The 18,580-nt window shown below is 37.4% G+C and overlaps 1 protein-coding gene across 1 annotated transcript in view; it reads right to left on the minus strand.

Annotated features, from left to right (window-relative positions):
• RAB38 (RAB38, member RAS oncogene family) overlaps positions 1 to 18,580 on the minus strand; it is a 62,452-nt gene that overhangs the window by 32,357 nt on the left and 11,515 nt on the right. The window contains exon 2 of the mRNA XM_025357039.1: positions 2,774 to 3,054. Coding sequence (XP_025212824.1) covers positions 2,774 to 3,054 — 281 coding nt within the window. The remainder of the gene's footprint in view (positions 1 to 2,773; positions 3,055 to 18,580) is intronic.

Consider the following 18,580-nt stretch of genomic DNA (forward strand, 5'->3'; position numbering starts at 1 on the left):
TAGCAGAGCTTTATCAGAGATCTTTAAAAAGAATTTTTAAAAAGTTTGACACTCCAGTTTGTCAATGCTGCAGGATTGTTCCTGAGCTTCTAAGTGTTGACTTTGAATACTAATCTGGCACAGGCAAGACATTCTCGTTAAGACATTCAGAAGGACAACCTCAATAGCATTACGTATGGAAGGAAAAGAGACGTTGAACATGCCTTCTATATTTTACAATAAGGCTTTCTACTCTCTTGATTATAATGCTTGTGAAATCTCATGTCCCCCCTCCCCAACACTGTACAAAGCTTCTCTTCAAAGTTCACACTTACAGGGATTTGGAGGATTAGAAATCCAGTACCTAAGTAAGGTAGGTCAGCCAGTCCTAGAGGTACTAAACATTGTATCCTTAAGCAGGCAGTTTAACACTATAGTGGTTGAGCAAGGAATGTCAGAGTGAGGTGAAAAATGTCTTCGGAAGGTCTTTTGACCCAAACGTAATTTCAAGCCTCCCTACAGATTCATAGGCCTCTTCCTTTCTTTTTTCCCTTTTTTCTTATTAGCACTTAATAACTATCACACACTGTATATTTTATTTATGTTTTGTTTTTGTTTTTATCCATGAAGACAAGGTTTTATCTGTTTCATAAGTTTCTACATTCTCAGTGCCCAGAACATTTGTCTGGCATATAGCAGGTATTTGATAATATTTATTGGTTGAACGAATGAATGAATGAATAACAGAGGACTCCTCTCCCCATGTAAGTATGGGTCATTCAATCTAGTTAGCACTTACAATGTAATGTAATCAACTGAGAAAAGGAGTTCTCCAAAGTCCTACTCTTTCTCGAACCCTGTGCCTGGAGGCTTCTGAGCTGAGAGTGACATTTTTTGAAAGAAAGCAATTTGAAGGAATATGCAGGAACTTTGGAGTGAAATTGAGTGTGGTGCTAAAAGGAAATGAAAATAAGTGAATTCACCCACATTTTGGAATTAAAAGAAAAAAAAAAACAGGCTAACATTCAAAAAAGAAAATAGACTACAAAAAGAAACCATGCTTGTTAAAATTCTGTAACCTAATCATACCTTTCAGTTGTGCTCTGTCTCCCCTTACAGCAAGAAATCCTTCAACCACATAAACTAAAAAGGTTCAATGAGAGTCAAGAAATATAAAATGATGGGGAATGTATCCTGAACCAAAGGAAGAATCCCAAGAAACAAGAGAAATCAAAATTTTAAATAGAATGAAAGGGAAAAGCACACTGGCACACTCAGGCCTCAAAAGAAAGACAACAACTCTTGCAACTGAGCAATAACAACTTTCCAAACATAAAAGCTAGTGACAGAAGAGCAAGGAGACAGGCTTCAAGGCTCTCCAGGAATGGTTCAAACAAAAGAACATCCCATGGTGACAGAAAAAGTGGCACCACTGCCCTTTTCTTCCTCTCCATCATCTCCAATCCAAGTGCTTGCTTAATTGTGCTGGTCTTTGTAATGTGGTGGTGTTCTCAAATCCAGGTTTTCTTTCCTATCTATAGCCACTATTCCAGTTTAAGCTCTCATTATGTTCTCACAGAACATGGTAACTACCATGCCACTCTCTCTCCTGGTTCACTGCCCTCCAATCCGTCTTCCAATAGTTTCTCCAAGGCAAATTGGACCATTCTACTTTCCAGTAGGAAACCCATTAGAGATTCCTCCTCAGCCTTTTGGAATGATGACTCCAGTAATATTTTCAAACCATTTGCTAATGAGGGGCACAAATGTTCACTATAAGGCCCAAGTGTGAACTCCATAAGTACAGAGCCCATGGCTATCTTATTCATAGCTGAATCCCAAAAACTAGCGCAATGCCTGTGCTCCACAAACATTTAATATTTGAATAAAAGTGGAAAAATCATGATATAAAACCATGTAAAATGCAATCCTAATAATGTAATTATATGCAGACACACAAAAGTCAGAAAATACAGCAAAAAATAGTTATTCTTTTTAAATTTTAGTTACGGTTTTTTATGGATTTTCAAATTTTGCCATGAAAGTTTTTTTTTTTTTTCTCCTGTGATACTGAGATTTTAAAAATACAGGCACAAACAAAAAGAGAGTAGAACAAAAGCCAGACACCTGACATATCAGATGGCAACATTAGGGAACAATGGGAAGTATATTATCCTCATCACATCATACAGGATCCTTCATCTTCCAGCCCTGCCTCAGCTTCACCTCCTGCCACTTTTCTGCTACCCAGGGGAATCAGCATGGCCAAGCTATGCTGTGTTCTTCACATTTGTGCTTGTTGTCTATTCTCTGTTACCCCACCATTCCGGTATGCCCAATGTAGTGTTTGCCATCTTTTCTTTCCTAGGAGCAAGCACATTTCCTGACGTACAGGTGAATATATTAAATATCGATTGTGTAAATTAACACATGAATAAGACCTTTACTATAAAACCATACTCACGTAATAAAGTTGTTGTGAGGACTAAATAGGAAAATGCATGCAAAATATGACTGGCTCATAGTAAGACCTCAAAAAGCAAACACAGTTATCCACTATTACTATTGTAACCTTCTACAAGTTGCTTTGCTCCTCTTGCCACAATAATAAATTGTAGACAATAATTCCTGCTTTGCCTGCTCATTGCATTGACATGAGAAAGAGCTTAGAGCAATCTGGAAACCACAAATCACTAAACAAACATATTATTATCATTATGAGATAGTGATGATTATATGCCATTTTCTTTGTGAACCTTGCTTATATTAAGCTTATTATTTAAAGTCACATTACCTTTGCTGATGTTTCAAACCATCCTACGAAACCATGCTCCTTGCAGAACTGGTCCATCTTGAGGCCATTGTTCATGAGCACATCCTTCCCCTGGTCACATTTGTTGGCCAACAAAACCACTGAAACCGGTTTGCCATTAGGGAGAGTTAACTTGGAGTCCAAATCATTTTTCCACTTTGCCACTGCTTCGAATGTGGCTGGCCTGGTGACATCGAAGACAATAAATGCACCCATAGCTTCTCGGTAATAGACCCTCGTCATGTTTCCAAATCTTTCTTGACCTGACACCAAAAAGAAATAAAAATAAAAATGTATTACAATTGCAAACTGAATCATATTAGAACTTCATGAAGCCTCCAAGATGAGCAAGTCAATCAGTAAAATGCTTCATCTTTATTGATTATCTTTAAAGAGTGAACTATATATACAATCATGCAGCTTTATTCTTGATTTTTGATTTCAGAAGGGAATTCATTCATTTAACAAATACGTACTGAAAAATTTCTGTGTACCATGTAATATTCTAGACCTATGCAAATATAGTATTCCAGTAGCCACATGTGGCAATTTAAATTAAATGAACAAAAACAAAACAAAATTTTTAATTCAAGTACTCTGTCACCCTAGCTAGCTACATTTCAAATGATCAGTAACTGTATGTCGCTAGTGCCTACTGACTATGCCAATAATAAAACATTTCCATAAGTATAGAACATTTGATTGGGCAACACTATTCGAAATATTTGGGATACTCTGATTAAAACATAAAAATTCCTGCCACCATGGAGATTACATTTTAATGGGAAGACAGATTCTAAACAATAAACATAATAAATAACAAAATTATGGAGTATGCTTAAAAGGGATCCACAATCTAGTCCAATTAAAGGTTATATATTAGCTAAAATTCATTCATGTTTACTAACCATGAAAAATGTGATTTACATAAGTGATTATAAAGGTGCAATTATTACCCCCATTTTAAAGTGAGAAAATTGAGACTTAGTCTAAGTAACATTCTCAAATCATATAGATAGGAAGCTTAAGAAATCATAATTCAAACCTGAGCAGTTTGAATCTAGAGCTCACAGTCTTTTACCAACATTAAATACTCTCAACTACTAAAGTAAAGGCTTGTACTCTGTCTTCTGCAGGCTTATATACCAGGACCACACACAGGACCACCCCACTGAATTTGACCGAACAGATATTTATTGGACATCTATTGTATTGATGCCAGTTTCTGGACTACTCACTCAGAATTCAGCAGTGAACTAGATGGTCTCTACCCTTAAATGCTCTACAACCTATTGGGTAAGAAAAGCCCTACTATAGCAAAACACTAAATAAGTTCTGTTTTTGTTTTGTTTTGTTTTTTAGGATAAGGATTGGTTTTAGAATTAGAATCAGTTGGAATCAATTTTGCTCTGATGGTTAATTTTCTGATTGAATATTGTCAAGTTTCTTAAGCACTCTAAGTTTATTTTTCCTTATCTGCAAATTGGCAATAATAATATGTACTGCACAGTGTTGCCAGGTGGATGAAGTGAATTAATATATGCAAAGCACCCAGCATAGTACCTTAGAACTAGTCAATACTGGAGTTTTCCTTCTCTTTTGGAAGCATGTTAAAAAATGTGAAAGACAATATGGCACAAGTTCCGAAATCAGAGTTTCAGATCAGGGTTTATGACAAAAAATAATTGTAAGTATTTCAGCTGAATAACAAAAATGAACAAAATTCCATTACTTCTACCTCTGTCCTCTACTAATGGTTGCTGAAGACAGGAGCTAATGACTTGTATTTTCTGAACTCAAAACCCTAGAAGTATGTGACCAGACGAAGCCTTTTTATTCTGATTTGGGAATTTATTAATGTTAACAGTCTTAAAAAGTCATATAAATTAAAACAAAGTTAGCATGTATTTAACACGTCAACTTTTATTGGAAAGAGTAAAATGCTAAAACTGGGATGTATCTAAGAAAATACAGGTTAACATATCTCTAAGAAGAATACTTTACCCTTAATTTTGAGCTCAAAACTTTATGATGGTAAGTTTTAATTCAAGTTAGCAAGCTGTTTTGTAGATGGTTATATTTACATTGGTAGTAGCACTGAAGTTGTAAGAGAAGGCTCCCTAAGCACTTAGTGAAAATGAATGAAGGTTGAGGGCTCTGGTCCCAGTGTGTGAGCCTGTGTGCACAAGCAAGTATCGCTGGAAAAAAGAGTATTTTTTCATAGCCAGCACATGACAATCTTACAGTATTTCTTACATGGGTTATACCAGAGATGCATTTTTTATCCCATAGTTGTCTAGTCAATGAAAGAAAGGGGCAAAATATTCTCCACATGACACATAACTCAGAGATGAACTTTTAGTTTTCCCAAATAAGTTTTAAACTTCTTTTTTTCTTTTTAAATTCCTGGTGCAAACAGTGATCTCCTTTGATACTGCCCAGGGTGGCCATGACATTTCAGAAAAATAGGGTAAAAAAGCCTTCTATGATTACTCAGAACTTCCAAGGCCTTTAGGCTTTTAAAGGATGTCTTATGATCTCTTTCAAGGATCTAATCAGATGAAGAGCAAAGCCAGGGGTTAGTCAATAATCTGCTTGTCCAGAGGTTTTCATAGTAGAATAAGGCAGTCCTCAAGAATAAAGATTTTGCATTTTAAATATATGATAGAGTTATTTTAAGACCATACAAAAAGCAATACATAGGCTATACCTTCATAGAGAATCAAAAAGGAAAATGTGTGTGTGTGTGTGTGTGTGTGCATGTGCATGTGTGTTTGAGTTTGTGAATGTATGTATGTTAGATCAGAAATAAGAAGAAGACAGCTTGTTTCTAGAAAGAAAAGATGTTTATATGTTGAGGTCACTGAGCCAGCCCACTTGGAGAGTTTATATTTTTGGCATTCCAGTAAGAGGTCACATTTAGATCAGAGCATTCCTAGCACTCACACTGTTTCCTTCCTTTTTCAACTGATAGTCCTCTTTGCTGTTTCTTATTCAAAAAATGAGAACCATGTGACTCAGAGTGAGTGCCTACTTTTGGGCAAAGTAGAGACCTGATGAATTCACCGTAGTTAAATTTCCTGTTTAAGAAATGACTATAATTCAAAAACTTCCCTTGGTTTTAGATCACTTATTCAACACATACTTATGGAATAGCTAATGTGGCTAAAGCTCTATACTTTGTGCTGGAAATATACAGTTTTTACCCAGGAGAAATTTCTAAACTTTTGTCACACTGGATTACTGCACTGAAAATAATCCACTTCACCACATAAGTCCCCAATGCTCTTACATACACACTTCATAGCAGTGTAGATGTGGCTCATGATTCAGCTTTAAGCTATGAGGGGTGTTAAATGAGAAAGCAATCAACCAAATCACAAAAGTTAATATAATTGCTGCAGGAACTATTTACATAATCTCACAGCAGAAGATACCAACTTGAAAAGTCAAAAGACGTGGTCTTAATTTTACTCACTGGTTACCAGAACAGGCTCAGACACATGTATTTCTCTCCCGGAGACTCAGTTTTCTTATCTATAAATGAACTTGGTGTGGCTGATCTCAAAGGCCCATTCCTCATGCCTTAGATTAAATCAAACTTTGGCCCCCTGTACCAGCAGCCTGAAATGGTCCATTTGGTGCCACAGACTCAGCTAAAAATACACACAAGCATCACAGCTATAATGTGTATCTAGCAATATTTTTACTTCAAGTCATCTTCTAACTCCCTCCTCACTCCTTCAACCAAAGAGACTCCAGTATCCAACTAACATTTCTACTTCAGAGGTAGCCCTTGGCTCTGCCCGTCCTCTCCCCCAGCACTGCTCCTGCTCCAGCTCAGCCCCTCATTGCTCCTCACCTGGACCCCTGGCAGCTCCCTAAATGGGGATCTCAGTATCTAGGCTCTCATCAATGTCTCTCTCCCCAAATATAAACATAAATGTAAGCATAAGTCTTCAGGCAGTTGCCATTCTGGCAGCATAAGAAATCACTCTGGCGCCTAAGAAATACCCATCCCTAGTTGAGTTGCACTTCTCAGAGATTCTTTATTGTGTTGTTTTTGTGAAGAGATCAGAAATCTGTATTTTTAAGCTATCTCTACATGATGTTAGTGTATGACCTAGTCTTAAAACTGCTATTTCTTTTTTTTCCCCCAAGATAGTAGATTAGAGCCTTGTAGCGTGCCTCAGCCATGTGGAAATAGCAAGATAGTGCATAAAGGCCAACTGTATGGGCTTTATTTCAAGAAGGAAAATGGGAATCCACCAGAACAACCTAAATTGAAGGACGCCCCAAATCCCAGGGAGGGGAACATGGGCAAACAGCCCCTTTGATGGCATCCAGCTAATAAAAGTGAGAGAAACTCAGGTACATGAGAGAGGCAGAGAGCCTCCTTCTGTGACCTGCCTTTCCACTGGGGATCCCAGCAAAGCATGCCAAGGGAAAGCACTTTGTATCTCCCAAGCCCTAGAGCTAACTTACAGAGTTTCTTGGAGACACTGTGAGAGAAAGACGTGAGGAAAAGCTGCAGACATTTTCCCATACCCAGGACCAAGATCAGGATGCCATTTTTAATCCGAGTGCGTAGCAAGGCAGCCATTCATTTTAATCTCTAGCCAGAGACCAGGGCACTCACTCTAGAGAAGTGTAGGAGTCTCCACAGCCAGAACTGTGGAAAGCCCCTCAGCAGCAGGTGCTGGAATTGTGTTCTCCTCTGTCACAACACTGGGACAGGAGGAGAGCTGATAAAGCTGCAGTTTCTACTGGGCAGTAATACTTGTATCTAGGCCAGCTTGGCAATCTGGAACCAATCTGCAGGTGTCCAGCCTGCTCGCCTGAGATTGTGGTGCAGCAGGGCCCTCTTTGCTCTACTCCCAGGCAGAAATCCAGGCATTTGAAGCACCCACTTGACCAGACCAGTAGCCTGAGTTGCCCCACCCATGACAGACATAGATCATGGTACAGCAAGTCCCTCTCCACTCCGTGGCTAGGCAGATCTCCAGGCATTCAGACAACCTGTTCACCTGGAGCAACAGTCTGACCTGCACCACTCATCCTGTGCAGTGATCCTGGTGCAGGGAGGCAAACTCTGTTTCTCATCAGGGCAGATCTCTGGGCATTCAAAGCACCTGCTCATCTGGCTCAGCAGCCTGAGCCACCACACCTATTCTGAACATAGACCATGAGGCAATGAGGCACTCTCTGCTCCATGCCCAGGCACATCTCCAGCCATTAGGAGCACCAGCTCACTGGAATTGGCAGCCTGAGCCATCCCACCCCTCCTGTGCAGAGATTGTGGTGCAAGGATAGCCTTTCTGCTCTATATCCAGGCAGATCTCTAGGCATCTGAAGCACTTACTCTCTTGGATTAGGGGTTTATAGGCTGCTACCCTTCCCATGCAGTGCACTTGGGGCTAACGAGATTTCCCAGCCTGATGCTGAGGTACACAACTGGGCACTTGGTGGCTGCTCCCCAGATTCTCCTGCAGCACAGTTGCTTGCCCCTGTCATTAGGAGACCTGTAAATGAACCTACCTGGTCTGGCCCCACCCATTGCGGCCCCCAATCCCCTGGGCTGAGCAGGGGGCTCAGACAACTGTGCGTTCCAAGAATCAGCCCATTGCCTGAGGCAACAGAGAGCTTCTGCCAGTAAACAAGGATCAAGTATATACGTAGTCACATTGGCCACAGCCTGCTATCATGCATAAGCACTGTCTACTGGCATATAGGTCAAACTGCACAGCCCAATATAAAACCTACAGAAAGAAGTACATAAGGCTACAGAAGCAAAACCAAAAGACCCAGTGGAGTGGGGGAAAGGAAAAGGAAAAGGGAAAGAAAAAAATAGCAATGGTATGATAGGGAGATAAAGAAAAAGAAAAAAAATCCTACAAACATGAAAATAATTATAAAAATTAGAAGTGCCAAAATTTCCAAATGAAAAGGAACAAGCACAAAAATCCTGACACTCTGAAAAATATGAATGCAGTGACACCATCAAAGGATTGCACTAGCTTTCCAGCAAAGGTCCCTAATGAAAATAGAAATTCAGAAGTGACAGATAAAGAATTCAAATCATGGATTGCAAGGAAGCTCAATGAGATCCAACACAAGATTGAAAAGAAACTTCTAAAGCAGTCCAGAAAATGAAAGAGGAGATAAATCTTAAAATGTAATTAATCACAGCTTCTGGAATTGGACAACTCACTTAAGGAACTTCAAAATACAAGTGAAAGCGTTATCACTAGACTAAACCAAGCAGAGAAACCATTTCAGAGCTTAAGAACTAGTCTTTTGAACTAACCCAGACACACATATATAAAAAAAAGAGAATATTTTTTAAATGAAGACAGTCTTTGAGAAATGTGCAATTATGTAAAAAGATCAAACCTACAAATTATTCCTGAGAGAGAAGAAAAATTTAAAAACCTGGAATACGTATTTGGGGGGATAATTCAAGAAAATTTCCCTAACTTTGCTAGAGAGGAAGACATTTAGACACAAAAAATCCAGAAAACACCTGCCAGATACTATACAAAATGAACATCACCAAGGCATATAGTCACCACATTGTCCAAGATCAATGCTAAAGAAAAAAATCTTAAAGCCAGCTAAACAAAAATGTCAAATTGCATAAAAAGGGAACCCCATTTGGCTAGGAGTGGACATCTCAGCAGAACCCTTACAAGCCAGAGAGATTGAGGGACTATTTTCAGCATTCTCAAAGAAAAGAAATTCCAATCAAAAATGTCGTATCCCAGTTGGGCACAGTGGCTCATGCCTGTAACCCCAGCACTTTGGGAGGCCGAGGCAGGCAGATCATGAGGTCAGGAGTTCGAGACTAGTCTGGCCAACATAATGAAATCCCGTCTCTAATAAAAATTCAAAAGTTAGCTGAGTGTGGTGACACACACCTGTAGTCCCAGCTACTTGGGAGGTTGAGGCAGGAGAAACACTTGAACCTGGGAGGCGGAGGTTGCAGTAAGCCGAGATCGTGCCAGTGCACTCCAGCCTGAGAGACAGAGCAAGACTTTGTCTCAAGAAGAAAAAAAAAAAAAAAATTATATCCTACCAAACTAAGCTCGTAAGTGAAGGAGATTTTAAAAACATTTCAAAACAAGTAAGTCCTAAGGGCATCTGTTATCACTAGACCGGCCTTACAAGAAATCCTTATGGGAGTTCTAAATATGGGAATGAAAAAACTATACTGGCTACCACAAAAATACACTTAAGTACATAGCCCACAGTCCCTATAAAGCAACCACACAACAGAAACTTATATTTCAAAGCAAACCAGCTAATAACTTCATGATAAGCTCAAGACCTCACACATAAATATTAACCTTGAATGTAAATGGTCTAAGCTCCCCACTTAAAAGACACAGAATGGCAAGTCGGAAACAAACGAAACCCATTCATATGCTATCTTCAAGAGATCCATCTCACATGTAATGACACCCATAGGCTCAAAGTAAAGGATTAGAGAAAGATCCAGCACATAAACAGAAAACAGAAAAGAGCCCAGGTTGTCATTCTTATGTCAGATAAATCACACTTTAAACTGGCAACAGCCAAATAGGACCAAAAAGGGCATTACATAATAATAAAGGGCTCAATTCGACAATAAGACTTAACGTCCTAAATATATTATGCATACAACATTGGAGTAGTCAGATTCATAAAACAAGTACTTCCAGACCTCTGAAAAGACAGAGACAACCACATAATAATAGTGGGGGGCTCTGACATCTCACTGTCAGTATCAGACAAATGATCAAGGCAGAAAACTAACAAAGAAATTCTGAACTTGAATTTGACACTTACCGATTGGACCTAACAGACATCTATGAATACTCTACCTGCCAACCACAGAATAAACATTCTTCTCATTTGCACAGAACGTATCAAGATTGAACACATGCCCATACATGAAGCAAGTCTCAGTACATTTGAAAAAATTGAAAACATACAATCATACTCTTGAACCACAGTGGAATAAAAATAGAAATCAATATCAAAATCTCTCAAAACCACACAGTGACATGGAAATGAAAACAACTTGCTCTTGAATGACTTTTGGATAAACAATAAAATAAAGGAGAATTTTTTAAAAAATATTTTAAATACATTTAAAAAAAGGGACAGCATACTAAAATCTCTGGGATGCAGCAAAGGTAGTAAAAACAGGAAAGTTTATGGTGTTAAATGGCTAATTTAAAAAAATTAGAAAGATCTTAAATTGACAATGTAATATCAGAAAAAAAAAAGAAACACTAAAATCAGAGCATAACAGAATGAAATTGAGACCCAAAAATACATACAAAGTATCAATGAAAGCAAATGTTGGTTATTTGAAAGGATGAACAGTATCAATAGACAACAAGCCAAATTAACAAAGAAAAAAAGGGAGAAGATCCAAATAAGCCCAATCAGAAATGACAAAGGTGACATTACAACTGATCTCACAGAAATACAAAAGATTATCAGAGACTATTATTAACTCTTCTTTGCAAACAAACTAGAGAATTTAGAGGAAATGAATAAATTCCTGGAAACACACAATCTGCCAACATTGAATCAGGAAGGAATTAAAACCCTGAATAGACCAATAATGACTTCCAAAATTGAATGAGTAATAAAAAGCCTACCAACCAAAAAATGTCTCAGGCCAGAGTGATTCACAGCTAAATTCTACCAGACATATAAAAAAGACTTGGTATCAATCCTACTAAAACTATTTTCAAAAAATCAAGAAGTGTCTCCTCCCTAACTCATTCTAGAAAGCCAGTATCACCCTGATACCAAAATCTGACAATGACACAATGAAAAAAGAAAACTACAGGCCAATATCCGTGATGAACATAGACACAAAATTCCTCACCAAACCCTAGCAAACCAAATCCAACAGCACATGAAAAAGTCAATTCACTATGATCAAATAGGCTTCATTCCTGGATGCAAGGTTGGTTCAACATATATAAATTAATAAATGTGATTCACTACATAAATAGAATTAAAAACAAAAGCCATATGATCACCTCAATAGACTCTGAAAAAGCTTTTGATAAAATCCAACATCCCTTCATAATAAAAACCCTCAAGAAAATAGGTATCAAAGGAACATGCCTCAACATAATAAGAATGATCTATGACAAACCCATAGTCAACATGGTACCGAACAGGCAAAAAGTAGAAGCAATCTCCTTGAGAACTGGAACAAGACAAGGATGCCCATTCTCATTGTGCCTACTCGACATAATACTGGAAGTGCTAGCCAGAGCAATCAGGCAAGAGAAAGCAATAAAAAAATCCAAATAGGAAAACAAAAAGTCAGCCTATCTCTCTTTATGGCCAATATGACTCTATACCTAGAAAGCCCTAATGACTCCGAGAACTATAAATGACTTCGGTAAAATTTCAGGCTTCTAGAACAGATAAATGACTTCAGTAAAATTTCAGGATACAAAAATCAATGTATAAAAATCAATAGCATTTCTATCCACCAATAATGTTAAAGCTAAGAGCCAAATCAAGAGAACAATCCCATTTACAATAGCAGCAAAAAAAATAAAAATAAAAATAAAAAAAATAAAATAAAATACCTAGGAATACATCTAACCAAGGAAGAAGGTAAAAGATCTCTACAAGGGAACTATGAAACACTACTAAAAACAACCATAGGTGATACAAACAAAGAAAAAAACATTCCAAGCTCATAGGTTGGAAGAGTCAATATCGTTAAAATGGCCACAGTGCCCCCTAAAAATCTACACATTCGATGCCATTCCTGTCGATCTACCAACATCATTTTTCACAGAACTAGAAAAAACTATCCTAAAATTCATATGGAATCAGAAAAAGCCCAATAGCCAAAGTAATACTAAGCAAAAAGAAGAAAACCAGAGGTATCACATTACTCAACTTCAAACTATAAGGCTACCGTAACCAAAACAGCATGGTACTACTACAAAAACAGACACATAGACCAATGAAACAGAATAGAGAAACCAGAAATAAAGCTTCACAAGTACAGCCATCTCATCTTTAACAAAGATGACAAAACTGAACAGTAGGGAAAGGACACCCTATTCAATAAATGGTGCCAGGATAGCTGTCTAGCCATATGCAGAAGAATGATACTGGACTCCTACCTTTCACCATATAGAAACATTAACTCAAGATGAAATAAAGATTTAAATGTGAGATCTGAAGCTAGAAGAAACCTAGAAGAAAACCTAGGAAACACCATTCTGGATATCAGCCTTGGGAAATAATTTATGACTAATTCCTCAAAAGCAATTGCAACAAAAACAAAAATTGACAAGTGGAACCAATTAAACTAGACAGCTTCTGCACAGCAAAAGGAACTATCAACAGAGTAAACAGACAATCTACAGAATGGGAGAAAATATTCACCAAATACACATCCAACAAGTGTCTATTTTCCAGACTGTATAAGGAATTTAAATAACTGAACAAGCAGAAAACAATCCCATTAAAAAATGGGCAAAAACATGAACAGACAGTTCTCAAAAGAAGATATATGAGCAGCCAATAAATGTGAAAAAATATCCCACATCACTAAACACCAGAGAAATGCAAATCAAAACTACTATGAGATACCATCTCACACCAGTCAGAATGGTTTACCATTGACTAAATAGTCAAAAAACAACAAATATTTGCAAGGCTGCAGAGAAAAGGGAATGCATTATACACTTTTGGTGGGAAGGAAAATTAGTTCAGCCATCATGGAAAGCAGTTTGGAGATTTCTCAAAGAACTTAAAACGGAACTACTTACTAGTCAACCCAGCAATCCCATTCTTTTCTATATATCCAAAAGAAAGCAAATCATTCTACCAAAAAGACAAGTGCACTCACATGTTCATTGCAGTACTACTGACATAGCAAAGACATGGAATCAACCTAGGTGTCCATCAATGGTGGACTTGTTAAAGACAACATGGTACATGTTCATCATGGAATATAATGGAGCCAAAAAAAAAAGAGTAAAATCATATCCTTTGCAGCAACATAGATGTAGCTGGAGGCCATTATCCTAAGTGAATTAATGCAGGAACAGAAAACTAAATACTGCATGTCCTCACTTATAAGTGGGAGCTATACATCAGGTAATCATAGACACGAAGATAATGACAACAGAAACCAGGCACTACTAGAGTGAGAAGAGAAGAAGGGACAAGGGTTGAAAAACTATTGGATACTATGCTCACTACCTAAGTAAGGCGGTCATTTGTACTCCAAAGCTCAACATCATGCAATATACCCATGTCCATGTTACAAACCTGCATATGTATCCCCCTGAATCTATAATAAAAGTTTAGAAAAAAGACAAGAAAACCTCTATCTCCATTAGAATCCACTATCAAAAGGTAAGTCTTACCATTACTCTCTGCTGGTTTAGCTATTCAGTGACTCTTATATGCCTAAGAAAAATACACCTTCATTGATATGTGATTTAATGTAGTAGTACATTTTTCGTTCCGACCACTTTTTCAAACTCTTGTCATTTCCTTCAAAGTGATCCATGGCCAAGTCCCATTGGACTACTTGTTATTTTTAAAACACATCCTAAATTACTTTCCAGATTCTCTTGTCTTTTTACATCTTTGTGCCCAAAGCCTGAATTCCCTCCTCATCTCTACTCCCATTCTGTTCAATAAAATCCTATGCATCCTTCAAATGTGCCCTTAAATCTCACCACATTTGTGCATACTTCCCTGTCCTGACAGCTGGAATCACTGAATCTCTTCTTTATGAACCCACAGAATTTTAAAAATTCTACACCACTGACACTTATTATGCTGTGCATTCATGCTTGGATGTCTAACCAAGGCACTGAAAATCTTGGAGAGCAGACTGACCATGTTTTGATATTGCAAAACCCAAGGCTTATTTCTCCACCTTTAGGATACAACAAGAGCTCAAGATTGTATGGTGGAAATAAATTCAATTAAGGTTCCTCCTTCCTCTAAAATGCCTTATCGTGTATTTGTAAATCAGTGCTGCATACTGATGAACTTACTCTATACTCAACTCCAAATTCCAGTAAATAATCAATAGATGATTATTGGAGGAGAAAATTAACATTATTCCAACAGAGTTATGTGCATATCTGTTGTAACAAGTTTCAGCCTGGATTATTATGCTTTCATAATCATTCTCATTTTCTTAAGAAATACTACCTTGGAATCAATTTACTCTATTACAAATGATACATGTGTTGAGGTCATAGAACAATCAGTAGACCTAAGAGTGACACCAAGATGTTCTCTATATTTCTAGGTTGTAACAGTATGGAAAACATAAAGTAAATATATAATCAACAGGAAATATGGACCTTGCACAATAATCTAGAAGAAAAATAAACTATAATTGCTGCAATGGTCTAAAGGACACTGACATCATAATGGCTTATGCTGGTTTTGAAAGCTCAGGGGAAACCCACATACTGAAATTAGAGTCAGGCTGACATCCTAGTGATGGTGGTTATTTCCAGTTTTTGATAAAAGCCTATTTGACAGTCTGGTGGTGGTTCAGAAACTCTTTCATCTGTTTTTGTGGCTTTGCCCCATCAAACCAATGACAGAAACATATAAATTAATCACCATTTTTCCAAGTCACCTAGGTGTATATCCTAGAACTCACCTGGTACAATCTTCCCCTACAAAATAACAAGCCACCCCATAGCCAGAACCAAATTTCTGCAGCCCCTGTGACAAGCACAGCACTCTATATAGTAAGCATTCAATATGGTCCCCATGCTGAGTGAAGGAATAATTCTTAATTCCTTACTCTTCTCCCAGTGGATACTTGCAGGTTTATTAGGTATTTAAGAGTTTTCTGTCATGTCTGGTCTGTTGCATTCATCACTTTCTTTCCACTACCACTGAAATCACTTTAGTTAGGATTGTCTAATTTCATCTCATCTAATCTCATTCATTCATTTAACAAAAAAAAATTTAATCCCTATAATTTTCCAGAATTATAACTAGGAACATATAACTAGAACATACAGCTGGTTAGCTAGTTATGTTCTAATAACTAGAAAAAAATCCTTGCCTTCATGATGATTCCGTTCTACCCTCTGACCTCCTGTTGCATTTTTGAGGTTGCCCTCTTAGATCTACAAGTTAAAGGCTAATTTTCAGACTGAGGTCAAGGTTTTGTCCCAACTTATGCCTTGCTAGGCTCTGCTAAGTCCTGCTTCTTGCTTCCACTTACTCCCATACCATGGCAAATCTACTACCACTGAAAGGTACCCTCTCCCTCATCCTTCACCTAACCAGATTCTACCCATTCTTTAAGGTTGTACCCAAGCCCCACCTTCTTGGAGACTTTTATACTGCCTGGACTCACACTCATCTCTTAACTCTTCCATATTCCCACAGCACTGACTAACTGGCTCACTCGCTCAACCACTTCATCAGGCCCTGCCTTGTACTTCTTTTTATGTGCTGCAAACCTGTGCAGCCTCTGTCCCCAGTTACACTGTAGACTCCTTGAGTCCACTGTAGAATTACTCAATTACTATACTCTGTGTCTCCATGACACAGGTACCCTGAGAGGCTGTTAGTTTATGCTCACAATGCATTTCCAGAATAGAATAGAACTAGTAATACAAGTACTCTTTACATAATGAAATAACAATTAATATTTATTTCTTATTTGCAAGAGGGAACCCCAGAAGGAAAAGGAGTAGGCTGAATAAAAGAAGATCTTTGATCTAACTCATTTACTTTTATGCCTACTGAACTTCTGTCATTATTAAGATCCCATCTGAAAAATATCTGTTCACAACCACCCAACTCTTCAGAACCACCCAAACTCTTTTAGCAATTTCCTTAGTTCCCCAATAATCAATGACTCTCATTTCACCCTACTGTTAGTTACCATCTCTTACAGGCAAAATTTGTCTCTATTCAACAAGAAGATAAAGCTAGATGAAGGATATTGAGTTAAGTAAGCTAAAGTTAACAAGAGAATAAGATGGCAGAAGAAGTAAATGTTGGCTTTATTGTTGTTCATAATTACCTTATAGAACAAAAGGTGGATGGATTATAGTGATCTACTTTTAAAATACATTTTCAAAACTATTCTCATTAAATTCTGAATGTATATTTAAATTTAAGGCAGTGCATGTGATATATATGTGTGTATGTGAAGATGAGTACTAATACAGTAGCTCAACAGATTTTTTCTCAGAATAATTTTAGACTGGAGTCCAGTGCTACCAGCTTAAGCAAATAACTCATGTGGATGGAGATAAAAAGATAATTTAGCAATGTAAGGTCCAACAGTGGATAAAGAGGGGAAGGAATGAAACCAAGTCATGGATGAATCAAGACAGAAGGACCAGCATCTCATGTGTATAATTAAATAAATAAACAACCTAAAATACCTCTGAACTGTAAGCTCAAATGTATTACACTAAAAACCTACTTTCGAATTACTTGGCATTTGAGACAATACCAGTCAGTAGCCATTAAATACATTTTTATAAATAACCTCCAAGAGATCCTGAACTCTAAAGGTTTCATTCTTAAGGAATTTCCAGATTCCTTTAGAGTTATAACTCCCAAAATATATGCCAAGGTGCTCTAGGGGATGCCATGGTGAACTCACATGGGTGAAAGAGGGTATTTTAAAATTTCAGTGCAAATACAGTAGTACTCAAGATTCATTAGACACCCCAGGAACTACTAGCTTGAGGTAGTTCACAGTGTTAACACTACATACATTCCTTTTGATGTCATTATATCTGTTTGAAACTGGGGTTTGGAAGTTTCTGTGATGAAAAGCAAAAATCATGTGAAAATCAATGTGAAACAGGAAATTAGGGTGGTATGGTAGTGGCATCCACTCCGGCTCAAAGGTTTGAGAGGGTGTTTCACGGCCAGAGTCGTACACTTGCCTATAGTAAACTGCAGTGATTAAAAATGAAACAAAAATAATTTTCTTTTAAATTATATATTCTCTTTTTTTTCTTATGACTATTAAGTTGTTAGATCGTAACACTTACTAAGTTGTTTGGTGCTATTTAATGAACAGGATTGTTAGGTAGTGCTTTTGGCCTAGAGGCACAATGAAAAAATTAACACTGAGGATTTGGATGCGGTTAACTGAGAAAGTTTGAGAACTTGTGCTGTAGCCTCTAGAGTCTAGTGTATTTTTTTTTTTAATTTAAGACACACAGATCACACAATACATGCATACAGGTCCTTCTACCACCCTATAAATCTTTTTATTCTGATACCAACAAGCACCACAGCTGTTCTTAGCTTTAATTTTTAAACTAGAGACTTGAGTCCCTCAGGCACAGTGGTTTTCCTGCCTAAAAGTAGTATATGAAGATGACTGTTAATAAGTCAAACCAACCACATGGTGCCAGCAATAATGCATGCAAAAAATTCAACTCATTCAATTATTAGATCTATCCAAAAGTATACAGTTTAAAATTAATAAATTACTATTTTAAAATATATAATGAGCACCTTCTAAATGCAATGTATAACAAACAATGAGATGTGAAAACTATTATGCTGTTTATCATGCATTAGGAAACAGCAGAATAGCGTGGCTAGAAAATGGGATTTGTAGTTAGACAAAATTTCAGTGCATATCCCAGCATTACCTCTTACTATTGGTAAGACTTCTGAAAAGTTTTCTGTGCTTGTTAGCTTATCTGTTTTCTGGCCTGTTTATAGTTCTCTCATCTCTATAGTAGGGTTAACAACAGTGTCCATCAGATAAGCTCATTATGA

Source organism: Theropithecus gelada, chromosome 14 (assembly GCF_003255815.1).
Source record: "Theropithecus gelada isolate Dixy chromosome 14, Tgel_1.0, whole genome shotgun sequence".
NCBI lineage: Eukaryota > Metazoa > Chordata > Mammalia > Primates > Cercopithecidae > Theropithecus > Theropithecus gelada.